The sequence below is a fragment of the Mesoplodon densirostris genome, chromosome 8 (assembly GCF_025265405.1).
Source record: "Mesoplodon densirostris isolate mMesDen1 chromosome 8, mMesDen1 primary haplotype, whole genome shotgun sequence".
Taxonomy (NCBI): domain Eukaryota; kingdom Metazoa; phylum Chordata; class Mammalia; order Artiodactyla; family Ziphiidae; genus Mesoplodon; species Mesoplodon densirostris.
Genome location: NC_082668.1, coordinates 104,046,232 through 104,068,826, shown reverse-complemented (window position 1 = coordinate 104,068,826; position 22,595 = coordinate 104,046,232). Strand labels below are relative to the sequence as shown.

General features: G+C 39.8%; 1 protein-coding gene across 5 annotated transcripts in view; it reads right to left on the bottom strand.

Moving 5' to 3' along the window:
* Nucleotides 1–11,079: 11,079 nt before the first annotated feature.
* IWS1 (interacts with SUPT6H, CTD assembly factor 1) overlaps nucleotides 11,080–22,595 on the bottom strand; it is a 48,325-nt gene continuing 36,809 nt past the window's right edge. For 3 of the 5 annotated variants that reach the window (XM_060106702.1, XM_060106704.1, XM_060106703.1), the window contains exons 11-14: nucleotides 20,535–20,646; nucleotides 19,890–19,946; nucleotides 16,762–16,873; nucleotides 11,080–11,450 (exon numbers count right to left, since the gene is read on the bottom strand). In XM_060106702.1, the coding sequence (XP_059962685.1) occupies nucleotides 11,319–11,450; nucleotides 16,762–16,873; nucleotides 19,890–19,946; nucleotides 20,535–20,646 (413 nt within the window). In that variant the 3' untranslated portion in view covers nucleotides 11,080–11,318. Of the gene's footprint in view, nucleotides 11,451–14,331; nucleotides 16,292–16,761; nucleotides 16,874–19,889; nucleotides 19,947–20,534; nucleotides 20,647–22,595 lie in introns of those variants that run through there. The other 2 variants (XM_060106705.1, XM_060106706.1) reach the window with 2 other exon arrangements.

Below are 22,595 nucleotides of genomic sequence, written 5' to 3'. Positions count from 1 at the left end.
AATCTAACTAAGGAAGTAAAAGACCTGTACTCAGAAAACTATAAGACACTGGTGAAAGAAATTGAAAATGACACAGATGGAAAGATGTATCATGTTCATTAGTCAGAAGAATTAATGTTGTTAAATGACCATATTGCCCAAGGCAATCTACAGATTCAATGCACACCTTATTAAAATACCCATGATGTTTTTCACAGAACTAGAACAAATAATTCTAAAATTCGTATGGAAACACAAAAGACCCCAAATAGCCAAAACAATCTTGAGAAAGAAGAATAAAGCTGGAGGTATTACACTCCCTGATTTCAAACTACAATACAAAGCTACAGTAATCAAAACAGAATGGTGGGCCTCCCTGGTGGCGCAAGTGGTTGAGAGTCCGCCTGCCGATGCAGGGGATACGGGTTCGTGCCCCGGTCTGGGAGGATCCCATATGCCGCGGAGCGGCTGGGCCCGTGAGCCATGGCCGCTGAGCCTGCGCGTCCGGAGCCTGCGCTCCGCAACGGGGGAGGCCACAACAGTGAGAGGCCCGCATACCACAAAAAAAAAAAAAAAAAAAAACAGAATGGTACTGGCATAAAACCAGACACAGATCAATGGAACTGAATAGAAAGCCCAGAGTGAACTCACATGTATATGGGCAATTAATCTACGGCAAAGGAGGGAAGAATGTACAGGAGGAAATGACAGCTTCTTCAGTAAATGGTGTTGGGAAAAATGGACAGCTACATGCAAAAGAATCAAAATGGACTACTCTTTCACACCATGCATAAAAGTAAATTCAAAATGCATTAAAGACTTAAATGTAAGACCCAAAACCATAAAATTCCTAGATGAAAACATAGGCAGTACACTCTTTGACATAGGCCTTAAAAATATTTTTTGGATATGTCTCCTCAGGCAAGGGAAACAAAAGCGAAAATAAACAAATGGAACTATATCAAACTAAAAAGCTTTTGTGCAGAAAAGGAAACAATCAACAAAGTGAGAAGACAACTTATTGATTAGGAGAAAATATTTTCAAATCATATATCTGATAAGAGGTTAATATCCAAAATATGTAAAGAGCTCATACAACTCAATAGAAAAAAATGTGATTAAAAAATGGGCAGAAGACGTGAATAGACACTTTTCCAAAGAAAACATAATGATAGCCAACGGAGAAGATCCTCAATCATCAGGGACATGAAAATCAAAGCCACAATGAGCTATCTCCTCTTCACACCTGTCAGAAGAGCTATTACCAAAAACACAACAAATAACAAGTGTTGGTGAGGATATGGAGAAAAGGGAACCTTCATACACTTCATATGCAAAGTAGACTTTAAAGTCAAAATCTGTTATAAGGGACAAAGAAGGACATTATATAATGATGAAAAGGTCAATTCACCAAGGATATATAACATATAAACACACACATATATATAGCAAACATCAGAGCTCTTAAATACGTAAAGCAAACACTGACAGAATTAAAGGGAGAAATAGACAGATTTATAAAAATAGAAGAAAACTTCAATACCCCCTTTCAATAATGGACAGAACAGCAAGACAGTAGATCAGTAAGGAAATAGAGGCCTTGAGTAACACTGCAGACACCAATTAGACCTAGCAGATATATGCAGAATGTGTCACTCAACCATAGCAGAATATACATTATTCTCAAGTGCACATGGAATATTCTCTGGGATAGACCAGATGTAAGGCCACAAACAACTCCTACTAAATTTTAAAGGATTGAAACCATACAAAGTATCTTTTCTGATCATGACAGAAGAAACTAGAGAAATCAATGGCAAAAGAAAACAGGAAGATCCACAAATATATGGAATTTACACAGTACATCCAATGGCTCAAAGAAATCACAATGGGAATTAGAAAATGTCTTGAGATAAATGAAAATGAAAATACAACATACCCAAACTTACGGGATGCAGCAAAAGTAATGCTGAGATAAATCTATAATTGTTGTTATATTAAAAAAATCTGAAATCAACAACCTAACTTTGCACCTTAAAAAACGAGAAAAATAACAACAAACTCAGAGCAACAGCAAAAAAATAATAAAGATTAGAGCAGAGAGAAATGAAATATAGAAAAAAGAAAAAAAAAAGCAAAACAAAGGCTTTGTTCATTGAAAAGATCAGCAAAATTGAACTTTAGCTAGAGCGACTAAGAAAAAGAGATGACTCTAATAACTAAAATCAGCTATCAAGGAAGGGATATTACCACTAATTTTACAGAAATAAAAAGAATTATAAGGGAGTACTATGAACTGTATGTCATCAAATAGGGTAACCTAGATAAAATGGACAAATTTCTAGAAACACAATGTACCAAAACAGAAGCATGAGGAAATACAAATATGAATAGATCTATAACTAGTAAGGAGAATGAGGGACTTCCCCGGAGGTCCAGTGGTTAGGACTCCGTGCTTCCAATGCAGGGGGTGTGGGTTCGATTCCTGGTTGGGGAACTGAGATCCCATGTACCATGTGGTGCAATCAAAAGAAAAGAAAAGAAAAGAAAAAAACTAGTAAGGAGATTGAAACAGTACTCAAAAACCTCCCACCAAAGAAAAGTCCAGGACAAGATGGCTTCACTGGTGAATTCTATCAAACATGAAAAGAATTAAGAGCAATCCTCCTCAAATTATTCCAAAAGAAAATGGAAGAGGGAACACTTCCAAATTCCAAACTCTGAGGCCAGTATTACCTTGAGGCCAAAACCAGAGAAAGACAATACAAGACAAGAAAACTACAGACCAATATCCCTGATGAATATTGATCCAAAAATTCTCAGCGGGGGTTCCCTGGTGGCGCAGTGGTTGAGAGTCCGCCTGCCGATGCAGGGGACATGGGTTCGTGCCCCGGTCCGGGAAGATCCCACATGCCGCAGAGTGGCTGGGCCCGTGAGTCATGGCTGCTGAGCCTGCGTGTCCGGAGCCTGTGCTCCACAACGGGAAAGGTCACAACAGTGAGAGGCCCGCATACCAAAAAAAAAAAAAAAAAAAAAAACTACTGCTAATAATAATCTCAGTGAACGAGGGGTGGGGTTATGGGTGAAGTGGGTGAGAGGAATCAAAAGGTACAAACTTCCAGTTATAAATAAGTCATGGCGATGTAATGTACAGCATAGCAACTGTAGTTAATAACACTGTAGTGCATATTTGAAAGTTGCTAAGAGAGTAGATCTGGTAAATTCTCATCACAAGAAAAAAATTCTCAACTATGTATGGTGATGGATGATAACTAGACTCACTGCAGTGAATGAGTGACCATTTTACAATATATACAAATATTGAATCATTATGTTGTACACCGAAACTAATATAATGTATGTCAATTATATCTCAATAAAAACAAAAAAAACCCCACTACTTCAGTCTAAAATATTAAAAGGTTATTTAAAAATTAATTCTAGTAATTCACACCCCCTCCTGCAAAATAAATGAAAGGATATTGGCTTTCAAAATAGTCACAATTCAGTAAAAGGAAGTATATCAATTCTTTAAAAGATCCATGTTTAAAAGAATTGTTACAAGGAAAATTAAATGGGGATATTGAATGAGATAAGTGGAAACATCCTCAACACAGGAGAAAAACAATCCTCTTGTGTCCATGTCTTACAATAAAGTAAATAAACCTGTAGGCCTATATTATTCACATGTAACTCAGTGAAGGTCCTCTTCAGAATGACTTTGAATTTTGATATGACAAAGATGATTATGTATCAGGTGACTGTTCTAACTAACAATCTCTGATGCTTATTATTATTACTAGAGTGAGGCATTGCTAATTATTTGCAAGATTATAAACATCTCGAAGCTGGGATCATACTTTCTACACCTTGAGACTCCCTACATCATTAAGTATCATGATCTAAACATAAACGTTTGTTAAAATGAATTTCTGTATGAGCTGATCATCTTTTATTTTCAAACCCTAGGAAAATAAAATTTATTGAACTAAAAAGACAATCTATTTCTCATGCTATAATGGACTCACATGAAACTCTCGAAACGTGATTTTCAAAATGTATTATGACTAAGAAAAAAAGCTCTTAGCAATAAAAGTTGTATAGATACTAAACAACTACCTCTTAACTTTCACTTTATTTAAGACATAACTTTATATGTGGATAAACTGTACGTATTACCACATTCTCAAAAATAAAGAACGTGTACCAAATGTTAGAACAGAGTAATTAGAGACTGCCTTTAAAATTCTGAATTGTTTCACTACAGATATTTGGTCAATTATTAACCCTTTATTCCTACCACTAGAGAAGGGGAAGGGTCAATATGTTATGATAACTCTCTTGCTGTATCCAATAGGATTGAGTATTACCAAATTAAGAAGTTGAATTAGGCCATACTGCCAGAGTAGCTAGAAAAATAACTTTGCCAAATTAAAGTTAAAATACAAGTTGCTATTAGAGTGATTTTCAGGCCATCTGTTGAGTAAGAAGTATCAGTGAACAGTAAGATCAGTGCCAGAGTCTAGGAATCATATGACTATAGCATATAATATAAGCAAGAATACACATTCATTAGGTATCATAGGTGTTCAATGCTTTTAACTGTAAAAGCAAGAGAATATTCAAGTAATATTAATAAACAGTAGAGGTGAACAAAAATTCTAGTCACTCTGTGTATAATGCTGTTGACAACAAAATCATGGCTTTTTATTTCTAGGAAATGTTTTTTAAAAAATCCTCAACAAAATTTTAGCCAACAAATTCAATAGCACATAAAAGAATTATGCACCATGACCAAGAGGGATTTATTCTTTTTAAAAAAATTAATTTATTGGGCTTCCCTGGTGGCGCAGGGGACACGGGTTCATGCCCCAGTCCGGGAAGATCCCACATACCATGGAGCAGCTGGGCCCGTGGGCCATGGCCCCTGAGCCTGCGCGTCCGGAGCCTGTGCTCCGCAACAGGGAGAGGACACAATAGTGAGAGGCCCGTGTACCGCAATAATAATAATAATAATAATAATAATAAATAATAAATTTGTTTTATTTTTGGCTGTGTTGGATCTTTGTTGCTGCACGTGGGCTTTTCTCTAGTTGCGGTGAGCCGGGGCTACTCTTCGTTGCAGTGCCCAGGCTTCTCATTGCAGTGGCTTCTCTTGTTGCAGAGCACGGCCTCTAGGCGAGCAGGCTTCAGTAGTTGTGGTACATGGGCTTAGCTGCTCCACGGTATGTGGGATCTTCCTGGACCAGGGCTCGAACCCGTGTCCCCTGCATCGTCAGGCAGATTCTTAACCACTGCACCAGCAGGGAAGTCCACGAGGGATTTATTCTTAGAATCCAAGTATGGTTCAAAACACAAAAATCAATCAGTGTAACACGTCACATTAACAGAATAAAGGGCAAAAACTACATGACCATCTCAACTGATGCAGAAAAAGCATTTGACAAAATTCAACATCTTTTCATGATGAAAACATTCAACAAACTGAATAGAAGGAAACTATAACAACATAATAAAGGCCATACATGACAAGCTCACATCACACTCAATGGTGAAAGACTGAAAGCTTTTCCTCTATCAGGAAAAATTAAGGATGCCTACTTTTGAGACTTCTAATCAAATGGTACTGGAAGTCCTAGCTAGAGTAATTTCACAAGAAAAAGAAATAAGTCAACCAAACTGGAAAGGAAGAAGAAAAATAATGTCTGCAGACATGCTCTTAAATACAGGCATGCCAAAAGATTCTACACACACACCCACACACAGCTGTTAGAATAAACAAATTCAGCAAAGTTGAACAATATAAAATATGAAAAAATTTGTTGCATTTCTGCATGTTAACAACGAAAAATCCTAAAAGGGAATTAAGAAAATTCCATTTACAATAGCATCAAAAAGAATACTTAGGACTAAATGTAACCAAGGAGGTGAAAGACTTGTGCACCGAAAATGAGAAAATATTGCTGAAAGAAGTTAAAGAAAACAATATATGGAAAGACACCCTGTGTTCATAGATTGGGAGATTCTTAAGATGTCAGTACTATCCAAAGTGATCTACCAAACCAATACAAACCCTATCAAAATCCCAATGATGTTTACTGCAGAAACAGTATAATTCATCCTAAAATTCATATGAAATCTCAAATGTCCCAAATAGCAAAAACAGTCTTGAAAAAGAATGACGTATGAGGACTCACACTTTCTGATTTCAAATTTTAATACTAAGCTACAGTAGTCAAAGAAGTGTCAGACTGGCACAAAGACAAACATAGACTGATGGAGTCCAGAAATAGACATATATGGTCAGATAATTTTTGACAAGGGTGCCAAGACCATTAAATGGGAAAGGACAATCTGTTCAACAAATGGTGTTGGGAAAACTAGATATTCACATGTCAAAAAAAAAAAAGTTGTATGCTTACCTTATATCAAATGCAAGTTAACTCAAAGTGGATCAAAGACCTAAATGTAAGAGATAAAACTCTTATAGGAAAACATAAGAAAAACTTCATGAATCATCAAAAAATCTACAAACAATAAATGTTGGAAAGGGTGTGGAGAAAAGGGAACCCTCCTACACTGTAGGTGGGAATGTAAATTGGTACAGCCATTATGGAGAACAGTATGGAGGTTCCTTAAGAAACTGAAAATAGAGCTACCATATGATAAAGCCATCCCACTCCCAGGCATATATCTAGAGAAAGCCATAATTTGAAAGGATGCATGCACCTCAATGTTCACTGCAGCACTATTTACAATAGCCAGGACATGGAAGCAACCTAAATCTCCATCAACAGAGGAATGGATAAAGAAGATGTGGTACATATACACAATGGAATATTACTCAGCCATAAAAAGGAATGAAATAATACCATTTGCAGCAACATGGATGGACCTAGAGGTTGTCATACTGAGTGAAGTAAGTCAGACAGAGAAAGACAAATATCATATGATATTGCTTATAAGTGGAATCTAAAAAAAGGGTACAAATGAACTTATCTACAAAACAGAAAGAGTTACAGATGTAGAAAACAAACTTATGGTTACTGGGGGTAAGGGGAGGTGGAGGAATAAATTGGGAGATTGGGATGGACATATACACACTACTATATATAAAAGAGATAACTAATAAGGACCTACTGTATAGCACAGGGAACTCTACTCAATACTCTATAATGGCATTTAGTGGAAAAGAATCTTAAAAAGTGTATATATGTATAACTGATTCACTTTGCTGTATACCTGAAACTAACACAACACTGTAACTCAACTATACTCCAATAAAAATTTTAAAAAATGAACAACACTGTTGTTGGAAAAGGCAAAAATAAAAACTGCATGGAAAAGAAAAAAAAAAGAAAAGCTTCATGACATTGGATTTGACAATAATTTCTTGGATACCACAAAAGCACAGGCAATCAAAGAGGAAAAAGATAAATTGAACTACATCAAAATTTAAATCAACTGTGTGTCACAGGGTACAATTAACAGAGTTGAAAATACAACCCAAGGAATGGGGAAAAATTTTCAAATCTTATGGCTGATAAAGAGTTATCCAGAATACATAAAGCACTCTGACAACTCAACAAGGAAAAACTTACTTTAAACTGGGCAAAGGATTTGAATAGATATTTCTTCAAAGATAGTCAAAGCACCAATAAGAATACAAAATGATACTCAATATCATTAATTATTAGGGAAATGCAAATCAAAATCACGATGAAATACTATTTCACATCCATTAGGATGGCTACTATCAAAAAACCAGAGAATAAGTGTTGGTGAGGGTGTGGACAAATCAGAACCCTTTTGCACTGTTGGTGAGAATGTTAAATGGTGCAGCCATTTAAAAAAATTAACAATAGAATTACCAGGGACTTCCCTGGTAGTCCAGCAGTAAAGAATCCACCTTCTAATGCAGGGGACTCGGGTTCAATCTCTGGTCAGGGAACCGAGATCTCACATGCCATGTGGCAACTAAGCCCGCACGCCACAACTACTGAGCCCACACGCGTCAACAAGAGAGCCCACATGCCGCAAACTACAGGGCCCACATGCCCTGGAGCCTGCACACCAGAACTAGAGAGAATCACACGCCACATTGAAGAGCCTGCGCCAAAACGAAAGATCCTGCATGCCTCAACTAAGACCCGATGCAGCCAAAAAAAAAATTAAATTAAAAAAAATTAAATTAAAAAAATAATAACTGGGGCTTCCCTGGTGGCGCAGTGGTTGAGAGTCCACCTGCCGATGCAGGGGATGCGGGTTCGTGCCCCTGTATGGGAAGATCCCACATGCCGCGGAGCGGCTGGGCCCATGAGCCATGGCCGCTGAGCCAGCGCGTCCGGAGCCTGTGCTCCACAACGGGAGAGGCCACAACAGTGAGAGGCTCGCGTACTGCAAAATAATAATAATAATAATAATAATAATAATAATAAAATTTTTAAAAAATAGAATTACCATACGATCTGGCAATTCCACTTCTGGCTATATACTTGAAAGAATTTAAAGCAGAGTTTCAAAGAAATATTTGTATACCCATATTCATGGCAGAATTATTCACAATAGCCAGAAGGTGGAAGCAACTCAAGTGTCCATCAACAAAATGGATAGACAAAATGTGGTATATACGTGATACAATATTATTCGGCCTTAAAATGAAATTCTTTCACATGCTACACTATAGGAGAACCTTGACATTTATGCTAACTGAATGAATGATCCAGTCAAAAAAGAATTATGTATGATTCCACTTACATGAGACATCTATAGTAGTCAAAATCGGAGACAAAGTAGAATGGTGTTTGCCAGGCTTGGAAGAGAGGGGAATAAGGAGGTACTGTTCAATGGGTACAGCCTCACTTCTGCAAGCTGAAAAGATTTCCAGAGATGGAAGGCAGTGACTGTTGCACAACAAAGGGAATGCTTGTATTGCCACTAACCGGATACTGTCCTTTAAGATGGCAAATTTTATGTGTATTTTACATATTCACATACAACTAATTTCCCAAAATTAAAATTAATCAATTCAAACTGTTTCTTTTAATTGAAAAAAAAAAGTGATTCTGCATCACTACGCCCAAGTGGCCAAAGTTAACACCACCAACACTGGGACAAACTAAAGGTCCTTGTTTTGGGGAGAAATATGCACAAGTATTTGGGGATCAAGAGGCAAGCTGTCAGCAAATGTGGCAAAACGTTAACACTTCGTGTATATAGGTGAAGGGTATATGGGAGTTTACCACTTTTGCAACATTACTGTAAATTGGAAGTATTTCCAATTTAAAAAAAAAGACTATTCTCGGCCAGTTTTGAGACTTAAAATGAACCACACAGCAATGGCAGTTTATACAGAAACCAGCAATTTTTTTTAACATTTTGAATTCCCCAGGTATGATTATCACTTTAACACCTGGCACCATCAGTTTTACCCTACATAGGTGAAATTTTCAGATGACCAGAGCTTACCCCCATTAAATGCCAGAATGGTGTATTAGTAACTTTAAAGTCTTTTTTAAAAAGTACTATTCTACTTTTCTTGTTTCAAATTTTTAATGATCAGGGTCATCAACATCTGTTTCAGTAGATGGCTGTTTGTTTTGTTCTCACGAGTGTTTCTGAGGGTATTAATATAAAGCAAAAACGCCATAGCAGAAAATAGTTGTTTTTCCATCTCCACCTAGTGGTTAGCTATTCTGATATCTTTATGTACCTGCTTTTTACACCTATCACATTTGTGCTTTTAAATTTGTTGAAAGTAAGGGTAAAGAGATCCTCATTTTTTTATGAGTAAAGTGCACCAACTTCCTGATTTTTTGGTTGTTCCAAGGCTTTTATCGCCAATAAGATCCTCATGTGTTTTTGAAAATCAATATTGCCAGATAACCTTTCCCCAGTTTGTATCATAAGATTTCTATAATTAAAATCAATTACTTACTCTTGGATTTAGTCATCTTGACTAACAAGAGACTTCTCATAAATAAGTCTGCAGAGACTAATTAAATGACTTTAAAGTATCACAAAAATAGAATATAGCCATAAGCAATATTATTCTCTATCCCAACTGCCCAGCTGCTCATCAGCAATTACAGTGATTTTTAATTATGTCCATGTTTCCCCTAAGACAGTATTTCTCAATCTTTTTTTTCAGATTGTAGGACCCCCCCAAGGAGAAAACAAATTTAATTTACATCAAATAATTAAAAATTTCCCTCACGAGAAATACTAAGAAATAAGATTTTGTCAGCATTTTGTTTCAACCCCAGGAGGATACTGCAATTCAGTTCTGACACTGACCCCCTGAAGTCATCACTGGACTCCACAGGTGTAAGGGCTCAGTCCTCCATGAGCTGCCTGCACTGGAGAGGACGGCTGCAAGTGGAGTCCATCCCCACTTCTGACCGACTAGTTACTACTTCTGACTAATTTGGGGGTTCCCACAATCCCCTCACGTTCAAGAATTTGCTAAAATGACTGAGAACTCAGGAAAGCACTGCGCTTAAAATTAGGTTTATTGTAAAGGATTCAAATGAGGAGTACCAGCCAAATGCAGTACACACACAGGGTGAGGTGAGGTCTGGGAGGAAACACAGAGCTCCTGCACCCCTTCTTTGTGGAATTAAGGCCCATCACCATTTCAGCACATTAGTGTGTTCACCAATCAGAGCCTCAGTGTCCAGAGTCTTTAACTGGGCTTCACTATTTGGACACGACTGATTACATCACTGGGGAACATGACTATGCCCATCTCCAGCACCCCCAGCCCCCAGGCCATGAGGCCTGCCCGAAGTCCCGACCCTCTAATTACGTGGTAGGCCCTTTCTGGTGACCGGCCCCCACCCTAAAGCTCTCCAGGGGTCTACCATGACTCACCTCATTTGCATCACAAAGACGTCCCTAGCACCCAGCAATCCCAAGGGCTGTAGGAGCTCAAGGTCGGGAACCAAGGGTAACGACCAGACAAACCACACCACAGTTAGGCAGTCTGCACTCTGAAGGGCCACAAACCACTATAATATCTAAAATTTTTCTGCACTCACCAAGAACTAATTTTCACCCCCCTGGAGAATGCATCCTTGAAGACAATGAAGAGACAGCCCCCCAAAACCAGAATGGAATTTTATTGTGTAAAGTTGATAGAAGTATGACTAGTATTCTTCTGTACAAAGTGCACAACAAATGGTTTTAAATATAGCTGAGAGAAATGCAAGTCCTATGACAATATTTCATACAAGCTGAATCATTTACAGGTACACTAAAAAAGTTTTTAAAATATCATCTTTCTCCAAAGAGTCCATTGCGCATTTCTTAAGAGCAGAGTTAGGGAACCTCCCAGGCAGTCACAAGGGCATTTTATTGCCCTCGATGCTGATTTTTACTGCGTGTGCAGATCTGCTTTTTTTCCTGATGTCTGTGAACTTTCTCATCTGTTTATCCAGTCGACTGATACCCTTCTTGGAGGTCCCCTGAAACTAAGAGTGGGGTAAAAATTAAAGAGCAAATTATTGAAACACATACACTTAGTTTTGTCTTTCGTCTTCTTTTATCTGAAAGCCAGCAGACAGAAGAGCTCTCAGCTCTGGAATAACCAGAATAAGTTTTGGTGACCTCAGGAACAACAGAGCAAGTATACACAGCAGTGTTAGAAAAGCATATTCAATTCTCTCAATGGAGAATAATTTTTTTCTTATCTGTGCCTTACTTTCAAATTTTGCCTCTAGTCCACAGAAATTTGCTACAAGAGAGAAAGGGGGGTTAAAACTGAAACTACGATCCCCTTAATTCCATCAGATTACATTTTGACTGTATGTTTCTCCCTTTCAAAGACCAAATGTGGAGGTGACCCCTTGACATATACACCTTCAAACAGTGCTGGCATAAAAAATAATGATCTTCTAAGGCAAGGAAAGTCATCGAGAAAAAGCCTGAAGCATAATGAATGAGGTTAGAACCGCTAGGTGCTTGCTGGAACTCTAGTTTCTGATTAGAAACTCGTCAGGGTTCTGGAACCCTGTACAAATGATGCCCCTCGTCTGAACTACTTCCAGCACTGCTGGGAGAAGTGAATAAGATAATAACAAATACAAGCACAGAGGCTAGCACACAATTGGCGCTCAAAATAAAAGCAGCTATTATTGCTATTACTACTGTTTTGCAATCAATTAGTTTGACACAAAAAGAAAAGTAAATTAATTCTCTTGAACCATGGGGCTTATACTTCTTGCATCTCTTCCTGCTTGCCCTTTATGTTTAAAGGTTTGCTTGTTAGGTAATGTCTCTTCTACTTTGAAAAGACTGTGTCTTGAAAAGGTGTGGTCTCCAAGAAATTGACACCTTTTAGAAATGTTGAAAAGGCCTGCCATTTATGTCATATCAGGGCAAACTCTTCTTGCTGGCTCCAGTAATCTAACAATCCAATCTTTACGACTGTTGAGTGGTTAAAAAAAGATGGGATTTTCTGGGCTTCCCTGGTGGCGCAGTGGTTCAGAGTCCGCCTGCCGATGCAGGGGACACGGGTTCGTGCCCCGGTCCGGGAAGATCCCACATGCCGTGGAGCGGCTGGGCCCATGAGCCATGGCCGCTGAGCCTGCGCGTCTGGAGCCTGTGCTCCGCAGCGGGGGAGGCCACAGCAGTGAGAGGCCTGCGTGCCGCAAAAAAAAAAAAAAAAAAAAAAAAAGATGGGATTTTCTATTTCTTCTCCCCAGATGTTTACTACTGAATCACCTGTGAAGCTCAATTCAAAGAATGCTAAAATAAGGTGGAGACTAGGAGACATTCTAGGGTCAGTACCAGTGTCGTCAAGTTCTTCTGAGTTGGGGAGACCTCCCCCAAGCCTTATCTCACCTCTGGACTCGTCTTCCACCTCAGTTATAAGCAAAGACCTCTAAGTCATTCTTGAACAAGAGCTGCACTGATCATCCATCCTAGACTTTCTGCATACATCCCAATTCCAAATATTATTTTATATCAATTTTAATACTGGGCACTGGTACTCTAAGGAGCATAAAAATTCATCATCAGGTGAGAAAGCTATGCGACTGTCACCCTACGCATGCAATACCCCGGATTTCTAGACAGTCCCGAAGATCTCATTTCCTTTCAGACAATGTGCCCTGATTTTTTTTTTTTTTTTTTTGCGGTACACGGGCCTCTCACTATTGTGGCCTCTCCCGTTGCGGAGCACAGGCTCCGGACGCACAGGCCCAGCGGCCATGGCTCACGGGCCCAGCCCCTCCGCGGCATGTGGGATCCTCCCGGACCAGGGCACGAACCCGTGTCCCCTGCATCGGCAGGTAGACTCTCAACCACTGCGCCACCAGGGAAGCCCGTGCCCTGATTTTCAGTACCTGCAATCAGTCCACAACGGAAGCCTTAACCTGCTCAGATCCCTGCCAACTGCCCAACTCCCAACAGCTCTACCCATCAGCCTGGACTTCTCCTTGTCCACTCCCAGGACCTTCTCTAATAATTTGAGCCCTCTAGCCTCAGCAACTGGGACATGCCCAGGCTGCGTTGATCTACTCCTGGTTACAGCTTGTATGACTTGTATCTGGCAGATGCCTGGTTACCCCAAGCCTGAAAACACACAGAACTGAGTACCTAGCCTGTCAAATTCAATGACTTCTCTCTTGATTTGTCAACCCTACACCACTTCCTTAGGACAGTAAAACTGTATATGCTGCACTGCTTTATCAGTGAAAAACCAAAAGTAGCCCAAAAGATTAGCAAGATGGGTTTGCTTAAATAAATATGGTACAATCATATTACAATACAATATTAAGTCACTGAAGAATGTTAACTCAAATGAATTATTACCATGTTAAGTAAAACACAAACCCAACAAGGTATAAATGAGTATGATCACAATTTTGCTTAAAAGTTAAAAAACAAAAACAAAAAAACACCACCACCTCCAACAAAACCCTCTCCAAACCAGTAATAATACTTATGTACAAATACATAAAGGACTGGAGAGAAAGAACCCAAAATGTTAATCTTAAGGTGTGGTGGGATTACAAGTGACATTCATTTCATTTGTGCTTTTTCGTATTTAAAAGTTTATATAAAAACATGCACTGCTTGTGCCATTTTAATGTTATTTTAAAAGCATTCCATGGAAAAAGTTAGCATATAAACATACAATGTAGCACAGGTTACTGCATTATTTAGAAGCGAAAAATCAGAAACCATAGAGGAATGAACAAACAAATTATATATTCACATGATAGACTATTATGCAGCCATTACAAATGACAACTATAAGGTGGTTTAATGAGAAGTGATCAAAATTCTATACAATATAATTTTAATTATATTAAAGTATCAATAGAAAACAAGGCAAAAATTTTATCAAATTGCTTTTGAGTGGTGAGTGATTTTTCTCTTTATCATCTCAAAATTTTCTACAATTATAAGCAGAAAAAACTAAGTTTAAAGCATTACTGAAAATACATGTAACACATCAAAACTGTTAACAGTGGTGACTTACACAGGGGAAGAGCAGGACTTTGGGAATGGGGTTTATTCTCTAGTATATTTACTCTCGTAATTTCAAAAATAAAAATTACATTTAAAACAAAAAGTTTCATTTGAAAGCCATTTACTCACTCCAATTTTCTTCTTGGGAAACATGTTTTCTAGTAACACTCATTAGTGTCTGTGCAATGCGAAAGCCTTGAGTGAATATGTAAGGAACCTTCTTGAACAGGAAAACAGTGTCAGGTGGTTTAAGGACAATTTACTGAAATGTAACATGGGACTACCAGCCCCCAAAACATGCCTTATTATTTTTCTTTTTTTGACAGAGCTCTATAAGCCAGACACAGGCCAAGATAAATACCAGCCCGTTTTGACCTGGGGAGTGCTGGGGATGAAGGAGAAGAACTCTGCTTGAATTCCCCTCTCGCCACGCTGGTCACCTCTCGCTCTAGCAACAGGCTGGGCCACCTCTGCCCACCTCCCCATCACCTACAGGGAGGGTGGGATCAGAAGCAGCAACACCAGCAGACAGGCACATGCCCTTCCAAAGAAGACTGGCCACTAGGATTTTTTATTACGTTTTTCACTGCCCTATGATAGTTCTTGATTCTCAAAATAGTGTGCTGGGGGAGAAAATGTATTACGAAAGAGAGGAATAAAAGGATGGAAGAGACAGTGAGAAAAGTAAAGGTAAAGAGAAACAGGAGTGGTAGGAGGGGAAGGAGGGATATCAAGGGACATGGAAATGGAAAGAAGAAAAAAGGGAGGAAGGGGACTTCCCTGGTGGCCTAGTGGTTAGGATTTCACGTTCTTCACTGCCGTGGCCCGGGGTTCAATCCCTGGTCAGGGAACTGAGATCCCACAAGCCCTGAGATGTGGCCTAAAAAAGGGGGGGGTGGGAAGAAAAAAGGGAAGGAAGTAGAGATGAAGAAATTCTTAGCACTGAACCAGTGCTCTTCTATCCTTTATTTATTCTCATTAATTAAGACTGTGTGCTTTGTTTTGATAGTAGCTTAACAACAAAGTGAAACGGCAGGAAGGTGAGTGTGTCCGTGGAAATAGCTGCCAAAGCAGGGGTCACGGAGGAGTCACAAAAGGAAGGCAATGCTCAGAAAGATGCTCAAGAGGGCACTGCCGCAAAGGCGCCACCGTTAACCGAGCACAGCAGGTCAGTGAGTCTGGCTTTATGAATGTTTCAAAGTCTTCTTCGTTTCCGACCATCAACTGAATATGTATTAATTAAATTTATCTCCTAAACATTCAGTGTCAGGCTTTATGCAATGAGCCCTCAAATGCAGTTACTGAGCCACTGACAACAGGAAAAGAAGCCACCTCCCTTTCACCAAGACGTTACTAACCAAGTTACACGCCTGTAAGGGAGACCACTAGGATTCCAGGCCCTAACCAAAACCTTTTTAATAAAAAGGGTACCAGTCAGAAAGACCAAAATGCCTAGCCGTGAGGTAATTATCTATTAGTCTCTAGGAATGGAATCCCGTATCAATTTCTCGATATTCAAGAGGACTAGAATGTCACTAAGTGCCTGTTAGGGTCATTATTTCATAAACTAAAAGTGGTCCTGGCCTTTTCTGGTTAAGAAAGCACACACACACTTGTTTTCACTCTAGCTGCTGACAACTCAAGCCCATGCACAGAGCATGCTTCCTTGGGGATACCTCCCGGATACGCTCTGGTAGGGCCAGGCCTACAGGGGCATCCTGTTGCCTTCAATGCTGAACTTGACAGCACGGTGCACTTTGCTGAGTCGTTTCTGTTCTGCAAATCGCCTCTTATGCTTTTCCAATCGGCTTAGGCCCTTTTTAAGAATACCAGGCTAGAAAGAGTAGTTTGAACGGAGAATAAAAAAAGATTACTGAGAAGCAATAAGGATCACCGAATAGTATTTACAGTGATGGCAGAGGAAGTGTCTACCCTAATAAACACTTCACAACAGAATTACTTAAAACAGCTGAATAGAAAGGGAGGGGTAGGTTGCAGAAGCAGGTGAGTTTTGTTTCTCAGGGTTCTTAAAAAAAAAGAACGACTGTACCAAAACACTCTAGGCTTCAAGATTCAGTTGAAATAAAGGGATTAATAAGAGGAAACTTCCCAACTTGATAATGTTTCTTTAAGTCTGAAGTAAACCTCATCAGCAATAAGTGATCTGGCTAGATAAGTGACCAGAAAATAGCTCTCGTCAAATCAGATAAACCTTAAGAGCTGTTAAGGGTTATTAAACACGAAGTAAAAGATGAACAGTAATCTGCATTTCAGATCCACCTTGCTGTCCCCCTGCTCGCTTACCCTGGACGACTCCATTTCCACATTCCACTTGGGCCTGACAACATAGTCCTTGTTCGAGGGCATGGGGACCCTTGCCCGGGCACAGAATCCAGGATCTCCAGGTCTAAGAGCCCTGAGAACGGGAAGAAGAGCATGCTGCTTATGTAGCCGACCACACCCGGGTCCACCCCATTCGGCTGCACATCTGTGTCAAACCTCCTCTGCCCTCCCGAAGTCACCCGCTCCAGTATCCTGCTGTGTGTCTTAGATGGCCGCATCATCACTCACACTGCTGTACCAATGGCTCAACTTCCCCCTCAAAGCCAATTTCCTCTGCATTTTCAGGACTCCTCTTCACCTCTCCTCAGCTTCAGGTATAATCGCATCTCTCCTTTCTAAGGCTGGTTCCTCCATCAGGACTCTGAATCTCAATTTCTCTGGTCTAACAGAGTCACTCATGTGATGTGTTCACTTGTGAGGTGAAAAACCAGGGAGTCAAAATGACCCCCCAGATTGAGTATGCCCATAAAGTAGTTTACGTGGTTTTTGCATATGGCAACTCATACAGTAATTTTTTGGTCTGTTTCTTGTTTTTAAACAAGTTCGAGATAATTATAGATTCACATGCAATTGCAAGAATTAATGCAGAGAGATCCAGTGTCTCTCCCAGAGGTAACAACATGCAAAAACTATAGTACAATATTACAACCAGGATATTGATGTTGCTATAATCCATCAATTTTTATTTACATTTCCCCAGTTTTACTTGCACTCATTTATCTGTGTGTGTATTTAGTTCTATGCCATTTTATTATGTGTGTAAGTTGGTGTATCCACCACAGGATCCCTGCTATTGCCCTTTAGTAAACATATCCACCTCCCTAGCCATTTGCCCAGTCCCTAGGCCCTGGTGACCATGAATCTATTAATTTCTGTAATGCTGGCATCTGAAGAATGTCATATAAATGGAATAATACACCATGTAACCTTTAGAAATTGGCTTTATCCAGTCAACATAATGCCCTTGAGGATCCAACCAAATTGTTACATCGATCAATATTTTGTCCCATTTAATTGCTGAGCAGTACTCTATGGTATGAATATACTGGGTCTGTTGAACCATTCACTTGCTGAAGGACATCTGGGTTGTTTCCAGTTGTGGACTATTACGGATAAAGCTGTACTACTAATGGACAGGTTTTTGCACAAACATAAGTTTTCATTTCTCTGGGATAAATGCCTAAGAATCTTGTGCAAGTGCTGGGTTGTATGGTGGTTGCATGTCCAACCTTACAAGAAACTGCCAAACTACTTTCCAGGGAAGCTGTACCATTTCACCCCACAGCAATGGATGAGTGATCTAGTTTCTCTGCATCCTTGCCAGCACTGGATGGCGTCACATACAGTAACTTTTATGTACAAATTTGAGAACTATCGTGCTAGACTAACCTAAGACTACCATCCTTCAAAAGTAAAGCCTATCTGATGTCTAGGAATTCGAACCATTCAACCTTTTAGGTAACTAACCACCTCAGTGGTAAACGGAGGGTGGGTATTTGTGGAGGTGGGGGAAGAACAGGAAGAGAAGGCTAAAAGATTCTAAAATTGTTTCTATTCCCTTGTATGGTTTACTCCATTCTTAGTATCAAGCTTCTGTAACTTTCATATACGTGAACTGAAACTTCTATAACTTTCATATACATTAACTGACTAGAAAATCTCCCACAACTCTTATTTTTCCTCTGAAGCCACTGTCAGCACACCTGTCCACGAGCAAACGACACTTGCTCCCTCTAGCTCATTTCTCGTTCTCCTTTTGCGATCTGGGTGCTGCCTGATTGCCAGCCCTCACTGCACAAACCCCCGTGAAGCCTACCCTCTGCCACGGCCCCCTCAAGCGTGGCCTCATTCTCCTCTGGGTTCTCCTCCAACGTGTAGGACCACATCTGCTCACTGGCCTTCACTGGCTACGCCCCTTTTCAAAGGGTTCAGTTTATTTCTTACTGTGTACTCTCTCTTTTTTTTTTTTGCGGTACGCGGGCCTCTCACTGTTGTGGCCTCTCCCGTTGCGGAGCACAGGCTCCGGACGCGCAGGCTCAGCGGCCATGGCTCACGGGCCCAGCCGCTCCGCGGCATGTGGGATCTTCCCGGACCGGGGCACGAACTCATGTCCCCTGCATCAGCAGGCAGACTCTCAACCACTGCACCACCAGGGAAGCCCACTCTGTACTCTCGAGTCAAAAATCTTTTCTACGGAGGTAACTATCAAATCTATGTCTCTAGCCCAAATTCCAGTTCTAAGCCCAGGATAATTATAGGACTATCTCAGTCACCTTACATTTAATATGCTCAAAACAGACATCACCTATGTCTTCACATCCACTCCTCCTCTCCGCTCTAGTGAAGGGTAATACCATCATCTCAGTTACTGGTTGGTATCTTCAACTCTAGCCAACTTCTCGCCCACCCAGCCAGACTCCTGGCAGTTGCACACCTGTGAGGCCTCCTCATCCTTCTGCTTCTCCGTTACAGTCTCAGTTTAGCTGTATCACTGCCTTCAGTTCCTCTGCCCTGCAACCCATCCTACATCGTGCTACCAGCAGAAGCATTCCAAATCAATCTGACGGCTTCATGTCCATGCTCAAAAACTTTCTAGGAAACCACAAAGAGAAGTGAGAATTCCTCATCTTGACTTAAAGCCCTTCAGAATTTGGTCAACATCTGCATTTTCAACCTGATCTTCCACCACCTCAGGTACCATACTACTGCCCGACTACCTGCCATCCCTAAAACAGGCCTGCGTGCTTAGCCCACATCTTTGCTTAAGCTCTCCCCTTGGTCTGCAATCCCTCTAAAGACTTTCTGGGAGAATGGACTACTTTTAGTTTGATTCTGTATTTTCAGAGTTTACCAGAGAGTCTAGCACATAGCAAGCAGCAACAAAATCTTTATTGAATGAACTATTTCTCCATCTTCTTATGACCTCCAGGGCACCCACAGAATGTGAATATTCAACAAATACTACACTAGGAATCATCCCCTGCCAATGTGAACAGAGCATCATTTCATTTGCTATTTTTCTTAAAACAAAGCAGCAAGCAGAACATTCCCAATACAGTCTACATTGAAAATCAATACAAAAATCTTACTTTTCCTCTCCTGTCAGCACCTTTTCCAAATCTCTTCGGGGTGTCTGACCACCAGTGCTGGGAAAAAAGTAATTGACGAGTTATTAGGAAATGTCAGGACCTTATAACTTATAACCTTATAAAGGAAAAAAGAGCAAAATGAAATATCAAACTTAGACCACCGTTATTAGGTCCTTTACACTGGATCAGGGGAAATAATTCCTAATATTGTATTATAAAAGTACTACTTATTTTAATGATCATTTGCACACCAGGTTTCACTCACCTGTAATGACTCTGCCATCTTGGATGCAATTACATCCAGTTTATTGATACAAATCGAAACTTTTTTTTTCTCTTAAGGATCTGGAAATGGGACTGAGAAAGTTTTTTCTGCAAAAGGCTGAAACAACCTAAGCAACCCCCAGAACGGTGGCAGAGGCCAGATCCACCCAGAAAAGCCTGGGAGGGGACGGGGTGTGGAGCTTCACTGTACACTACCACATTTAAACTAAAAAGGTATCATGAACTACAAGACATATCAAGCAGAGGAAAGACAAAATCCTACCATCTTGTAGGTTTCTTAATGATCTTAATTACCGACCCCCCCCCGAGTTATCGCAACAATAACGTTTACTCCACTTACTCATACCTGTTCCCTCCTACCTGTTCATTCTTCGCCGTTGAGGCATCTGTTCTAGGTCTCTCTGCTCCCTTTCTTCTCTTGTCATTCCTTTGTAGTTTGAGGTAAGACCAAATATAGGCCGAGACCATTCATCTACAACAGAGAAAAATTAATTATTTAGCCCATAAAGTAGCATTTCTACTACCATTCTTTGAAATAATCATACTCTAGTGTAATGTCATACTCTAGGCATTAAGAACATTCTTTCCTTAAAGATAACATTATTTCAGGACCATTTGTAGAATAAACACAGCATGATACCAGCATCACAACTAGCTCCAGCTAATTCAGAAAATTCAATATAAAAAGATCACTTAAACCTGTAATCACCACAGAGGCTTAAAGAAAGTAACATCTAACTCACTTTGATAGTCATCAACTAACTGTGTTATTTCATAAAGACAGTTTAATTCCTAAATTTAGTCTCTTGAAAACAGAAAATCTTCTGTTGTTTGTTTTAATTGAAGTATAGTTGATTTACAATATTTAGTTTCAGGTGTACAGCATAGTGATTTTATTTATTTATTTATTTATTTATTTTGCGGTACGCGGGCCTCTCACTGTTGTGGCCTCTCCCATTGCACAGCACAGGCTCCAGACGTGCAGGCTCAGCGGCCATGGCTCACGGGCCCAGCCGCTACGCAGCACGTGGGATCTTCCCGGACCAGGGCATGAACCCGTGTCCCCTTCATCGGCAGGCGGACTCTCAACCACTGCGCCACCAGGGAAGCCCGTGATTCTTTCTTTGGCAGACGCCTTTTCCATTATAGGCTATTATCCCCTGTGCTATACAGTGTATCTTTATGGCTTATCTATTTCACGTATAATATTTTGTATCTGCTAATCCCATACTCCTAATTTGCTCCCCCCCCACTTCTCTCTCCCCTTTGATAACCGTAAGTTTGTTTTCTATGTCTGTATGTTTGTTTGTTTTGTATACAGATTCATTTGTATTATTTTCTAGATTCCACATATAAGTGATATCATATAGTACTTGTCTTTGTCTGACAAGTACTATATGATATCACTTATATGTGGAATATATATTTCACTAAGCACAGTATTCTCTAGGTCCATCCATGTTGCTGCAAATGGCAATATTTCATTCTTTTTTATGGCTTAGTAGTATTCCATTGTATATATGTACCACATCTTATTAAGCCAATTGTCTATTGATGCGCATTTGGGTTGCTTCCATGTCTTGGCTATCATAAATAATGCTGCTATGAACATTGGGATACATGTACTTTTCTGAATTAGAGTTTTCATTTTTTTTCTGGATATATATCCAGGAGTGGAATTGCTGGATCGTATGAAAGTTCTACTTTTAGTTTTTTAAGGAACTTCCATATTGTTTTCCATAGTGGCTGCACCAATTTACATTCCCACCAATAGTGTAGGAGGGTTCCCTTTTCTCCACACCCTCTCCAGCATTTATTAGTTGCAGATTTATTGATGATGGCCATTCTGACTGGTGCAAGGTGATACCTCACTGTGGTTTTGATTTTCATTTCTCTAATAATTAGCAATGTTGAGCATCTTTTCATGTGCCTGTTGGCCATCTGAATGTCTTCTTTGGAGAAATGTCTATTTAGGTCTTCTGTCCATTTTTTTAATGGTTTTTTTTTTTGGTATTGAATTGCATGAGCTGTTTGTATATTTTGGATATTAACCCCTTGTCAGTCACATCATTTACAAATATTGAAAACAGAAAATCTTGAAATTCCTCTACTTTCTTACTCTAACCAAAAACAACTCCCTTATTACTTGTCACAATGGTCTAAATCTTTAAAAATTACATTTTGATAGTGCAGATGTAGGGTCTGTACTTCATTAAGTCTAAGAAAGCTGCTAAGGTGATCACACAAAAAAGTACTACATGTGCACTGTTTAGCCAGTAAAAGTCCAGAGGTGCCAGCTGATGTCTTTTTTCTTATCGCTTCATTGTATCAAAACAAAAAGGACCTTTACAGACAGAACACAGGTGTTGTCAAACTAAGAAGGAAGCAAGGAGTCTCAGGGGAGTCTCTATCTCTTTAAAA